The 14,264-nt window shown below is 45.8% G+C and overlaps 1 protein-coding gene across 3 annotated transcripts in view; it reads right to left on the bottom strand.

Moving 5' to 3' along the window:
- The window catches only part of CPPED1 (calcineurin like phosphoesterase domain containing 1), a 124,159-nt gene that overhangs the window by 88,551 nt on the left and 21,344 nt on the right, over positions 1–14,264 (bottom strand). For all 3 annotated transcript variants that reach the window (XM_066274827.1, XM_066274825.1, XM_066274826.1), the window contains exon 2: positions 13,820–14,038. In XM_066274827.1, coding sequence (XP_066130924.1) covers positions 13,820–14,038 — 219 coding nt within the window. The remainder of the gene's footprint in view (positions 1–13,819; positions 14,039–14,264) is intronic.

The following is a 14,264-nucleotide window of genomic DNA, read 5'->3' as shown; positions in this document are numbered from 1 at the left end:
AAAATGATTCATTACTTCGCCTGCAAACATTTCCTTTCATCTAGTCTCAGAGAATTTATGGAGCCATAATCCTTTACATCTCAAATCCATTCCATTGTCTTTTTCTAATTAATTGAGGTATGTAAATTCATTGATCTGAAACTTCCCAAGCATAAACATTACTCATGTCGTGATCCAGCACCGCATTGCTAACAGATCAAGCTTAATCAGGTTCCACCGGTTTTTAAATTGCACACATTATTAGACAGGATTCATTTAATTTTGTATCTAACAGCTACAGCTTATTACATTGGCTGCTCCCAAACATTTATCGTAACTGTTGAATCTGTACTAGGAGCGAACTTAGTCAGGATACAATTAATAAAATAAACTGTTTGACCGAATAGGGAGCTCTGATGTGACATAAAATATACTTTAATGTGTCTTGGAAGAAAAAGATTAAGGAAGGTCTATTATCCAAGTGAGATTTCTAAAGATGCTACATTACATATCAACATAAAATTTCTTCACAAGGATATTTATGGATTAGGAGAGCAGTATTTCACCCAAATAATGTAATGAAAAAAGAAAGGAGTAATAAATTTTTTATACAACCCAAATAATATATACTGAAAAGAACATACCATGGTTTCCCAATAAACTATTCAGGAACTGGAGAGAACACTATAGAATCTCAAACACCCGATGAGTTTATAAATTCTGGATGTTGGTCAAATAAGTTTGTAAATATGATATATATGTTTGCTCGCTTATAGTTTGTATTGGGTGTGGGGGACAGGTTGTAAGCAGGCCAGGTTGTTATAGCCTAAGGCTTAGTTTTAAGAGTAAGCTCTTCCCCACACCCTTGACTGTTGCATGATGTGGGGTGGTGCACTCTCATGAGGAACCCCATTATGCCTCAGATAAGTGACTTTGTATCAGAGACTTCCTTGTTTGTATACTGGATTAAAGGTTTGGATTTCTACACTATAATGTGGGGCAGACTGGGAGCTTGCGCGCGCTCGCTCTCTCTCTCTCTCTCTCTCTCTCTTCCTGAGATTAACATTAGAGAGGAGAGCAAAGAAAGGCCACGTGGAGGAGGCCAAGAGAAGCAGCCAAGACTGCGAAGTGTTGAAGGAGAAGCCAGTTTGTGCAGAGTTTGTGCAGAGAAAAGGAGAATGAGGCTAGTGAGCTAGAAACCTTTGATTCTAGGAAACTTGGATAAGTCAGTAGCTTTGTGAGCACCGAATGAGTGGGTTTTGGAGCCCCGTGTGTGTGTTTTTACTTGCCCACCAGGTGCAAGCTAGGATTAAAGGTAATGGCCCACCAGTTCTTGGTTCTGTTGTTTCATTACCGTCTGTGCAAATCAAATGCGAACCTGCATGTGAATGGCCACGATGGCGGCTCCTGGCTTTACACTGGGTATTACACAACGGGTGTCCTCAGCAGTCTTGGCATTTAAATGAGCTCCGTTTGTTTTCCAACCTATTTTTTTTTCACTTCACATTCTGATCACTTGACCAATTATTTGATAATTAAACTCCTTTAGGATCATGCCCCTTTTTAGCATTTCATTAGATGCAGAAAATAGGCCCATCAAAGAGGTGAAACGTTCCAATTCTAGATGAGTGTTCGCAGAAAAAAAACAATGATAGGAAAGATGCGAATATTCTCATCAGCTAAGCAGAAGCCTGAGAGACTCCAGTTCTGTCTACACCACATCGGTTTGCCAGGGGACTCTGCAGGCTTCCATAGCATCCATCCACCGTCCCCAGAAAACCCCATGGAATGGCAGAGGGTGGGAGTGGGCTCCAGAGAGGTTCTGCTCAGAGGGCTGGTCCAGCACCTCCAGGTAGACCATCAGAGGGTCTCTGCCAAAGCCTTCGACAGTCACGGTCTGCTCGAAGAGAAAGCTTCCTTAGATGGGGGTCGAAACAAGAGCACTGAGATCATAAATGATGTTTGTGCTTTGGCTCCTTATCCTTTTTTTGAGGAAGGTATAGACCTCCCCACAACCTCCCCAAAGTATCAACGCAAACACACTAGATTTTGCCCACTTTATGGGCCTCACTATCCATGAATCTGGAACCCAGGTTATCTAGATCCGCCTGTAGAATTCCCCCATTGGAATTATATTACTTAGTGTCCCAGATCGGAAATCCTCATTAAAAGTTCCTTTTCAATCTAAGATTTTCTATTAAAACCTGTGTCTCTCTTACATACGTGTATGATTTTGTTTCCTTGACTACTCTGTTTTCTCTCTGGCGAAAGTTCTACCTTATCCACCACAACGGCCCATCTGCTCTGCTTCCCTCCCTCTGGTCTTGACTTCCTATACGAACTTTCTTTTTCTTTGGTCGTGATTGGTCGAGTCTTTTTTACCTGCTTGTTTCCGTTCATTTAAAGACTTCTCAAATGCTTCATGGAACAAAAAAATAAAACAAAGACCTCTCAATTTTCAGTTTTGATCCAAACACCGGAAACCAGAGAGAAAGAATGCGGAAGGGTTTTTTCCTTCCTTAATCCAAAGGCAATTGTTAACCAGCTCCTGTTATTCAGCTCCAGTCATTTATTCTCATTGAATAATCAACTGTCCACGTTTTCCTAGCTACAATTAAGAAGCATTAGCCTTTAATTAAAGGTAGGGTTTCTACCATTGAATTTATAATTCTGTCGATTATAATATCCGCATATCGACTAAGAGACAGTTCCAACCAGTCAAACCCATATATGCACGTGGAGTCAGGCTCTTAGCCCGGGGTCACGGGGATCTGTGAATCTGGATGGGAAGAAAACAGGCTTTTTCACTAATCTCTGGTTGGTATTTAGCATTTCCTTCTACTATGAAGTTGGGCAGAAAATCATAGGGGTATTAATGTTCTTGTGGCTTTTCACCCACAGAAAGTACCAGGATTTTCCCCATCCCATTACAGTTGTAAATACCTCACAATACTATTGAAGCTCAGCACCACTTTGAAAGTATGGCAGTTGTGAGACCGCTGTTAGGTTGTGCTATATAATAATAGATCAACAAAGAGGCATGTGTATCATTGCATGGAATAATTTTTAAAACATTCTGATCACTATATTTCAAGATCATTGGTTTCCTTTGCAATCCCATATGTTTTATTTTAAGCATTTAAAAACACCTTTCTGAGAGGTGGTCGGGAGGCGTCACCAATCCCGCCAACAGGGGGGACGGGTTGAAGGCACAAAACAGGTAAGATCTGGGAACAAAGAGCTGACCCGCCAGCAGTGAGCGAAGCCCCCCCTCCCTGCCCCCCCTGCCCCCCCCCATCGCGCCACAACGTGGCAAACGCTGGCAGGTGGGTGGGCGATCACCACTGCCAACACGCGGCTTCGGAGCGCACACCTAATCACAGACAACTTTTTAAGTAATGCTCCAAGTTCCCTAATTAGCAATATTAGGTAAATTAGCTCAAACCACTTTCAATCAGCCTCAGCAGAAGGGAGGTAGTGTCGCTGATTGCCTGGCTGCTTTAACAGCGCTTATAATGGATGTGAAGGAGCCCGGAGCAGCGGGCCGGCCAACGGCTGCAGGGACACCGCGCAGCACCCCCGACACTGCAGGGACACCGCGCAGCACCCCCCACACTGCAGGGACACCGCGCAGCACCCCCCACACTGCAGGGACACCGCGCAGCACCCCCCACACCCCGCCACCCCAGGGCCTGGTGGGCCTGCAGCCGAAGCGCCTCACTCTCTGGCACTCATGTGCCCCCCCCCCCCCTTACGTTTCTGTATATTAAACTGTATAGCAGATTGTCTCCAATCTTGCCATTATTCAGACCCTAGAAAAGGCACTTAAGAATAAAAACTCAAGGCTAATTATACAGCTGAGGAAATGAACCAGAGTTAACTAAGCTTCTTTTAACATTAAACAACAACAAATCCTAGTGTAACAGGGACAAGAGGACGTAGGTGCACTGGAGTTCCCCCAGCGCGGTAGGAGGTGCAGGAAACGCATCACCTGTGTGACAGGGGCTGAGACACTAGTGCACAAATGACATCACATGGAAGGAGAGTGCCGGTCATCCTGAGAGACGTCCTCCCGGGAACCACGCAGCAAACCGGCTGGCGGCCACTCAGGGCGAGCGCTCGCGCAGATCCCGAGCCCAGCCGATCCATCTTGACCTCCAGCCTGGAGAAAATCTGACCTGCGTGTGCGAGAAGAACCCCGAGAGCAGCACGGTTCCGGTTAGCCCTCGCGCCGGGCGCTTTTCGTGCCTGACTGTGGCTAGGCGCGAGGGCTCCCAGATCATGAGATTCCAATCCAGGGAATGCAATGCCATTATTAAAAGCCCGACATAAGCCTCATGTATCAATATAGAAGGAGTTTTCCGGATGATGGGAAAGGAAAAAGTCACAGAACAACGTGCGCAGAAGGATGATATTGACATAAAACAGGCGGCTTACGGTGACCCTAAGGGAAGGGCTTGGGGGATGGGAAGGTTCATATTTATTCTGGATATAGATTTTAAGTCTTTGCACAAATTTATTCACATATTACTTGCATAATTTAAAAAATCTAGTAACAATAAAACAGATCTGTATCTACCTGAGGGTAAATCTTACCAAAGATTAGAATGAAAAGAATTTCATGTTTCCACGTGTCCATATTCCTTATTTCCATGGAATTTTGTCTCTTTTATTCACGGATGTAGCACAAACATCTAGAACAGTGCCTGGCACAAAGCCAGCACTCAATAAAAATTTGTTAAAGAGGTGAATTTATTCATTTAATCCAGAAATTTGTATTGCGTGCCCATCACGTGCTAGCTCCTTAAGGATCATGGGAAACATACAATGATTTATCTGACCGGCATTCACCGAATACCTTTCACATGCCCAACAATGTTGGGGACAAGATGGACATGTGCCCTGACCCAGGCACAAGCACCCGCTGCCCTTTAGAGTGCAGACTTCATCTTGGGGGAAGGTGAACTTGTAGAGGGTTGGAGAAGTAAGATAAGGCCTTTTCCTGGCCAGAGTCTTAATCCTGGCTTTGGTTTTCAAAATTCTGACTCTCAGCCTTTGCTTATCTTAGTCTGTCTTGACCAGAATTATGCTCATGCGTTTGTGCCCGCCGAGTTGGGGGAAAATGAATACCAGCCTTCTTGGACTGTGTGAACTACAGAAGGACAAATGGCTTACTCTCTCTGCCTGAGGCCCAGGGCATCAAAACATTCCATCCTGGCTCGATGGCTTTATTCCCCAATTCTATCCATTCATCAGAGAATCAGAAATCTCCAGGTGGAAAAGTCTTGATGGTCATTTGGCCATGGCTACTCTTATCTGGAGCTTGACCCAAGCCATTCACATCTAATTTAAGGTGGGGGGCTACCTAATTGGATGAAATAGAACTTTTCAGGTCTCACTTGGGCCTTTCTGGAAAACCACAATTCCACTGAACAGTGCTTCTACTTCACACTCCTAAGGCATCTTCCGCTCTGTGGATTCCTTTCCTCTGCAGCCTCTGCAGCCCTATCTGCTGAAGCCCAGTCCTGCTCCACCTTGGAGTTTAGACTTCCAACCTAAGTGGATTATTCTGCACTGACCTACAGCAATCCCCTCTGTGCACATACCCTCTCTTTCAATTTCTCAGAATCGTTTCTGAATTCAATTTCATTTTCATATTCAGTCGCTTTGGTTCCCACAAAAATGGCCCCTAAAATTCAAATGTAAGATGCCCTGCATCATTCTAACTTTGAAACTAAGTTGCGATTACTGTGTAATAGGTGAGCAGAAGTTAACTTGAGGAACATGAAACCAGAGGGAAGATAAAACCATTTGCTTCTAGCGATGAAAGGTTTCTTCACCCATAAATCCAAAACTATCAATATTGAAGGTCCATATGTTCTTATCCAAAATCCTCTCTGGCTCAGCTATCATTTGAAATTTGGAGTTTTTCAAACTAAAACCAATACTGGGCACACCTTAAAGCAGGTCTTAAGTAATATGTTGCTAGCAAAATATATATATGAACATATGAATATTCTCACTAAGTACAATAGGATAAATAGAGACTATAAATAGCCTCATATCAGTTGAGGTCAGTTTTGCTGCCAACTGAAACAGTTGGGATTTTTTTTTGTATTTTTCTGAAGCTGGAAACGGGATAGACAGTCAGACAGACTCCCACATGCGCCTGACCAGGATCCACTCGGCACGCCCACCAGGGGGCGACGCTCTGCCCACCAGGGGGCGATGCTCTGCCCCTCCGGGGCGTTGCTCTGTCGGACCAGAGCCACTCTAGCGCCTGGGGCAGAGGCCAAGGAGCCATCCCCAGCGCCCGGGCCATCTTTGCTCCAATGGAGCCTCGCTGCAGCAGGGGAAGAGAGAGACCTCTAGAGAGGAAGGAGAGGGGGAGGGGTGGAGAAGCAGATAGGCGCTTCTCCTGTGCGCCCTGGCCGGGAATTGAACCCGGGACATCTGCACGCCAGGCCGACGCTCTACCACTGAGCCAACCGACCAGGGCTGAAACAGTTTTGAAATTAAGAAAAACCTCTTACTTTTCACAGCTTTCTGAATTTTGGAACGGCAGATAAGGAATTATGCGTGTATATATGACCCAAATCAAAGAACCAGGTCAAGGTCTCCTGACCATCCCACATAAAGATTTTTAAGCACATATGTGTGGTTGTCTTCCTGGATATTTTGATCAAGTTCTGTTTTGGAAACCCTGAAGGGAAAGGTCAAATAAACCTGATTTGGTTTTTCAAATTGTTGTTTACAAAGCAAAACAAAACCTATAAACTTAAAGCATTTCCTTTGAAAGCTGAGCAAGACAAGACTAAAGTAATGATAGTTTTCTTGATTAACACCATTATCTTTTACAGTTGATGGGACTTTTCACAAACCACTTACATACACACAAAAACTATACACAATACATCTGTTGGCAGTGAATCAGCACCAGGTGTTAGGCCAGTGGAATCAGACTGGACCTCAGTTTAGCAGCCACGATACTTCAATTCTGGCTAAGAAAGAACTCAGAGCCAAGACTCAAACTATAAGAGAAAGTTTATTTAGAAAATTACAGAGGTAGAAGTGAGTCATAGAAGAAATGGGCTCAGGGATCGTGTTACAGAGGCAAAGAAAGAAACCTTGGAGCTTAGGAGAAAGAAAGAGGCAAGGGCCTGACCAGGCGGGGGTGCAGTGGATAGAGTCGGACTGAGACATGGAGGACCCAGCTTCGAAACCCTGAAGTCATCGGCTTGAGCACAGGCTCATCCAGCTTGAGCGCGGGCTCACAGGCTTGAGTGTGGGGGTCGCAGGCTTGAGCGTGGGATCATAGACATGACCCCATGGTCGCTGGCTTGAGCAAGAGGTCACTCGTTCTGCTGTAGCACCCCCCACCTCAGGGTCAGGGCACATATGGGAAAGCAATCAATGAACAACTAAGGAGACTAAGGAGCCACAACAAAGAATTGATGCTTCTCTTCTCTCTCTCTTCCGGCCTGTCTATCCCCCAAAAAATAAAATCAAGAGGCAAGGGAAACCGACCTGGGGGGTGGGGACAGGCATGGGTGTGCTCCATAGAGAGAGCCTCGCATCCTGGGGGCGGGGCCCTTGTTTCCCCAGGGTTTCCCCTCGCTTTCACCTGGGGCTTCCACCTGGGCAATCTCCTGTAAGTGGCTCATCGGCCTTGCTCTGCCCGTGTCTGTCTGTCTACCACATAATAAAAAGCAAAAAAATGCAGGGCCCTGAGCATTTTAGTCTAGTGAGTGCTTTTCAAACTGGACTGTCCAGAAGATTCACCAGGGGCAGTGACAAGGCTGACTGTCTCACTGGATCTGGGTAGGGCAGAGTCTGCATTTCACACAAGCTCCTGGCTGCTCTCTGGGGCCCACCCTCTGTGCAGGGAGGCCGCTGTGGGAAGTACATGGAGTCAGTCGAGTCTGGAAATACAGGGACTTGAGTTAGATCCCGACTCCATCACTTAACAAGCTGAGTGACCCTAGGATAAGTACTTGACTGCTCTGAGCCAGTTTCTACCATCGGTAAGAACAGAAATGACAATGACACATCCTTTTCATGACTATAATGCATTGGTAGCTAGCAACACAGATCCGGGCAGGTAACAGACCCTGAATCCATGCTATGCCATCTGTGGCAGGCTAAGTAATGACCCTAAGATGTCCACATCCCAATCCCTGGAATCTGCGAAGCCGTTACCTTATCGGACAAAAGGGGAATTTACAGATGTGATAAATTACGGAACTTGAGATGGAAAGATTAGGTTATCCGGATGGGCCAATGTAATCACAAGGGTTCTTATAAAAGTGAAGCAGGAGGGTAGGAGTAATAGAGAGAAGATGAAAGAATCAAAAGTCAGCACAGAGAGAAGGCGCAGTTTCTGGCTTTGACGATGGAGAAGGAAGCCAAGATCCAAGAAATGAGGCCAGTCTCTAGTCTAGAAGCAGACCCTTAGAAGGAAGGCTTCTCTGAAGGTCCATTTTAGACTTCCGACCTCCAGGATTTGGAGAGGATAAACGTGTGTTGTTTCACTAAGTTTGTGGTAATGTGTAAAACAGCCAGAGGAAGCTCACAAACCATCCGTGGGAGAAGTGCCAAGGCAGGCTTGCCTCTCTTACACAGCAAGGGATCAGAGGCAGAAAGGACGTCAGGGAACAGCTGCCTCAGTGGAGGTCAATACGCAAAGAATCTTCAAGGACATTTTATATCAAAGGAAGAATTCCTCCCACATTATCTGTTTTGTTAGGTTATGGCAATTTTTAATATAAACAGGGCTGGACATATGTGTTAAAAACAAACTATGCTAAAGACAGAAAAGAATCTCTTACACTCTAATTTGTATCATCACGTTCCCATCGTCGGCTTCTCACATAATTGCTGAAATCTAGCAAGGTTCCTGAGAGCCATATCAGTGTGTTGATGCCTCAGCGACAGAAGAAAGGAACCCTGGGCTTGAGAGTGAAGCACTGAACATCTATGGTCTCAATGTTTGTGTGGCAGGCAGTTAGATGGACATGAGCAGAGCAAGGACTACAGGCCAGGCACAGAAGGCCACCAGGGCAGAAAGCCCCAGGTGCCTAGCAAGGGGCACAACTGGGAAAACAAGGGCCTCGCCCCCAGGTGACCTTTCCTCCCTTAGCTGGTCATGAGGTTCACCCCTGATTTCCTATCGCTGGCCATGGGATTCAGACCTCCCCTGACCTTTCTTCCCCTGGTGTATTGCTAGTCATGGTTTTAGGTCCCCTTAGAGGAGGAACAAACAGGAAAGCCGGAGAACAGCGCTTAAGCACTAACCCCTAGAGATGACACCTAGACCTCAGCTGTGTTTCAGCTCCAGGCCCAGAAAAGCAGCAAACCAGACAAAGGATGCCATGGCTGACCTCAGGCCCAGCTACATTGATGAATGACCTCTGCTCTACAGGGACCAATCAATGGAGAACACACCTGGAAAGCTGATGAATATTCTATTGAGCTCCTCCCCTGGGACCTCCGCTAAAATCTCCGCCTTAAGATCCCTTAGGACTGAGGTCCTGGGCGCTCTCCCTTCAGGAAGCACACTCGCACCTTTCCCTTCCCCTAGGCATGCTTTCCTTGCCCTTCTCTTTCTCCTAAACTCTAAGCAACGTCAGGAGACTTGCAACCAGGGGAGCAGTGGGCAGCCACAGATTGTCCTGGGCTCACCCCCTGAGCCTGTCTCCAAGGTCCTCTCTTCTCTAACCATCTTCTTGCATGGCCAGTAAATTCTTCCTTTACTTGCTGCACTTTTGTCTCTTGATTGAATTCTTTCTCTCAAGAAAACAAGAATCAAGGTCTCGTAGCCCCCCCCTGTAACATTGGTACCATCTTCACTTGCTATTTACAGTGTGGCTTCTCCCATTGAGAAGCGCCATGAAAATAAGGAAATACCAAGATAACAAAAAAGATGTCTGCAGAACGAAATGTGTTTTAAAACAACGGATTTGGTCCTGTGTTCTTCGGCTCCGGCAGCTCCTCTTACCGTCCCTGGTTCTGCCCTTCCCTAGCAGTTGCTGAGCTCTGCGGAAGGACCTGGGTGTCTTATGTCCGGCTATTGCAGGCACAGCTTCCGGCACTTGTTACTGGCACAGAATTGGTCACAATAAATATTTGTGGATGAACAAATATATGATAGATGTTTGCAATGGAAAAGCATATTATGACTTTCACTAGAAAAGGAATTATCCATAAAGTTCTTTTCCCCAGTTTGAACTTAAAACTACTAGGGCCAAGATATTACTTAGGGTAGAATTGAAAGTGTGCTTTCTGATTTTATTTGCCTATTAATATATGATTTGATAATGAACAATGTGCTAAGCAGTCAAAGCAAATAATTACTTTTCTAGTGCCTACCCCTGCATAAGAAGGAAATGGGGGGGAAGCTACTAATTGCATATTAAAAAATGGTAACTAGTTTTAAAACATTCTGTTCAATCTCAAACCACAACATTCAAAACAGTCACAGTCCTTTCACTGGCTCGGTTACAACGCCACAAAACAGTTCAAATCTTCAGAACAGATGTAAATTCTGCTTGGGTCACAATGAATATAAAATATACATGTTCAGAAGTTTGCCAGTTCACATTTACAAGGTCTTCTGACCAACCATTAGAGTTGATCATAAAAACTGTATCTTTTAATTTCCTTATTTCAGTATATTTTATTTAAGAAGCAATGAATCTCATTGAAAGTCATTATTTAAAATCTTATTTTGAAATATTGAGGCAGGATAGTAAGAAACTAGGAAAATTTCTTGGCAAATGGGATGGTGAAACTGAGATAGTTAAACGGCCGAGCAATTTATAGCCAGATAATAAATCGCAAGGTCTTATCTTCCCTAACCAAGGACACTGAAGAGTGAGTGGTCTACACATTCCAGACCATGCCAGGGCAGACTGACTTTGGTCCTGGTCCCTCTTCAGTGACATTCTCTGCAGGTGAAACTGACCATAGAATGATCCTGATCCCATAAACTGATTTTGATGAATCAGTAAATCAAAGGACCCACCTGGAAAGCTGATGACTAGTCTATTGAGACCCTCTCCTAAGACCTCCCCTAAAATTCTCGCCTTTAGAAAACAGATAAAAGCCCTTCAGACGAAGAACCCAGTGCCCGCTGTCTGGAGCACACCTGCACCTTCCCTCCCCTTCTTTCCTCAGGCGTGTATCTTTGCTTTCTTTCTCCTGAGCTCTAATGGTCCCCAGGACACTGACAAGCGGAGGAATAGCAGGCAGCGGCAGCAGCTTGTCCCAGGCTGACACCCTGAACCGATCTCCCAGGGTCCTCTTTTTGTCTGTGTAACTTGTTTCCTGAGTCCACGCAGCCCAGCTGGCTCACTTCTTCTGCCTCTGTGACTTTCTAAATGGCCAAGGCAGCCCTGCCCAGCCCCAACCCTTCCTCACATTTCCAAAGTTCCAAGGCAGCTCTGCCTAAGCTCACTCGTGATGCTTCTGCTACCCTAAGCCCTTCCCTTGTTTCACTGTCCCCAGCTTTAATAAACACTCTCAAAATCACCTGGACTCGTGTTGTGAAATCTTTCCTGCATGAAGTCAAGAACCACACATTGCAGACTGTGCTGGGGCAGACCCATCTCAGTCCTGGTCCCTTTATGGTGACAGTATGACTGAATGCATAAACATAATTCCAAACAAGTCAGTAAGCATCTATAAGAACATGTTATATAATTCTAGTGGGTCTCGTAACACTCTATTTTCAAAGAAAAGTTACCACTGGTCAGAGAAAGGTTAAATTCAGAATCTGATTTTCAAGTGTCTAATAAAAACAGAAATTCACTCACTGTGTGGTCCAGAGTGAGAGCTCTGGTTGATGCCACAATGCTTATTGGGCCAAATGATTCCAAAACCCCCAGCTAACTGCAAATCAGACCATTTGTAAGTAGCATTAATCTTTCTGGTCAATTAACATGGCCTACCATGTAAACCGAGACTTGGGGTCCTGCTATGATTTGTAACTCCTTTAGAAACTAGGCACTCTGTGCTTGCTTTAGCACGGTACAACCTCAGCACCTGGGAACCCTCAGCCAAGTCACCAAGGGTGGCCAAGTTCACCGGCAACTAAGATTTTGCCTCTCTACAAAACAAAGCTCAGCAGCTTCCTGTGAATGTGTTTCTCTCCCAAGCTGCTAAGATGTTCAGCACCTGAACGGAAGGGCAGAATCACCTGCCACTGCATACACAGCCCCAGACTGTTGAGGTTTTAAATTCTTGCTGCCGTCAATGGGCTCTTGGCTCAGAAACCGAAGCCTTAGGAAGGTAAGGCGTGTGTCCAAATTTACTGAGTGCCTCAGGGGCTGATGCGGAGCAGGCATCCCAGCCACCTGAGCCCTTGTTCAGGTCTTTCTCCACTACTTTATTTTCCCTCTTTTCCATCCTGCCACCTTAGTAGAGGCCCAGTTGCAGGACGGGCTGCATCGCCAGAGAGGACGTCACTGGGTATGACCTGGTGGAGTGGATGACTTGGCATGTGCGCATTTTTGAGTCTGTGTAAAATACTAGTAAACAATGAGGCAAGGTCTGAGGGCTCTCGCTGCTGAGTACATTGCCTGGACTTTGGGGAGAGCAATTCTGGGCAGCCCTTTTTCTAGTCTTACATCTTCATTCAGGAATTGTTCTGGATAGGGAGGCTGTCAGACAAGTGAGCCTTGGTGGCGAGGAACCAACGTGCCTAGGATTACTGCAAAGAGGCTCGGCTTCTAACGTCATTGAAGATCATCGCAGGACCCAAGAGTCTTGGATCACAAGGTCGCAACAGATGAAAACAAACGTCTATGGCCACTGCAGTGTATCCTGCAAGGCCCTCGGGTCATCGCTATCCCACTAAGCAGAGACTAGGACCCAGATAAGAGTGGCCACGGGGGCCGTGAGCGGTGGGGCAGTCCCCACTTGCTTATACTCGTTCTGTGGGCTTTATTCTTGCCTGGGGGAGAAGAATACGAGAGTAGGGGAGAGGAAAAGAGGAAGCAAGTTCTAGAAGACGTCTATTATTTTCACATTCCCAGCATCACACTCTTCTTTAGGAGAGCCATCCTGTTCTTCAGACCACATGGCTGCTGTGGGGGTGACCCCATACCCTGGCTTTAGGGGGCCATATCAGCCAGATGGGTGTCGGTCTGGGATTCTGACTGTATCATCAAGAACAGGGTATTTTCTTTCTGTTGCGGTTTCTATTAAAAGGATGTAAACCTGGAGTCCCAGGGAATCACTACTGAGAAAGAGCCTACAGAAGAATAAAGTCAACCCAGAGGAAAGCAGGGTGGAGCAGTGCAGAATCCAAGTCTGGAAACAACCTCTGAGTCCCTGGATCCAGCCACACCTGAAACCCAACTCTACACCTGATATCTACAGTCCCCAAAGGTAACACATACCTTTTAAAGAAACTAATCTAGTTTAAGTTAGATTTCTGTCACTTGAAACTAAAAAAGCACTAACAAATACAGGAGAGATAAAAGTGCTGGAAGACGGTAAACGAGGAGATGGTCGCTTTAATGGATATAGTTATCTGAAAGCAGTTCAAATCTATGCCCCGGAAGTAAAGAAAGGTGACACATGGGAATCTGCTCCATTTTTCATATTAAGCTCAGATCATCAGAACGGTAGCTCTGCCTAATTAACTGTGATTAATCTCGCAAATTCAGAAGAGTGTGCATTTTTCTGATGTCCGATGACACTACAACAGTCATGAAGAGGAGAACTGAGCCATGAAAGAATGAAGACATCTTTAAGAGAAATCATTTTTTGGGGGGTGGGGCCAAATGCCGTCATAACTGGGTAAAGGACAAAGGCCGCGGCGACAGCCCGATCTTACCTGGCATGGCGTGGACGAGGTCTCCACACAGGACAAAGAACCTGGGCTTGGGGCTCAGCCTGTTGACGGCCTGGACGGCCTGCTCGGTCAGGCGGATCTCCTGTCCCCACTCATCTCCGCCGTTGTCACAGTCCCCAGTGGCCCAGGCCTTCATCAGTCCAAACTGTGGGTCTGCGCCCTGGATGAAGTAGAACGGGCCTTTCCATTCCCTTTCCTTTGCTTAAAAAAGGGGGGGGGGAGGAGAGAGGGGAGAAATATTATGAAATCTGTCAGGGAAAGCATCCAGGTTACTGCGCGAGCGGATACAATCTTTTTCTTAAATTAAGTAGGTCGTTTTAATAAGCTGCTGTTCAAACATATCATTTTCCTGTCATAGTCTAGAGGATTTTGATTTATACTAATTATGCCTGGGACCTGGTGTTTCCCAAAGGCCAGGACAAACCAT

The sequence above is a fragment of the Saccopteryx bilineata genome, chromosome 4, assembly GCF_036850765.1.
Source record: "Saccopteryx bilineata isolate mSacBil1 chromosome 4, mSacBil1_pri_phased_curated, whole genome shotgun sequence".
In the NCBI taxonomy this organism is placed as follows: Eukaryota; Metazoa; Chordata; class Mammalia; order Chiroptera; family Emballonuridae; genus Saccopteryx; species Saccopteryx bilineata.
The sequence above is the reverse complement of the archived record's forward strand: the minus strand, read 5'-3'. Positions and strand labels throughout refer to the sequence as shown.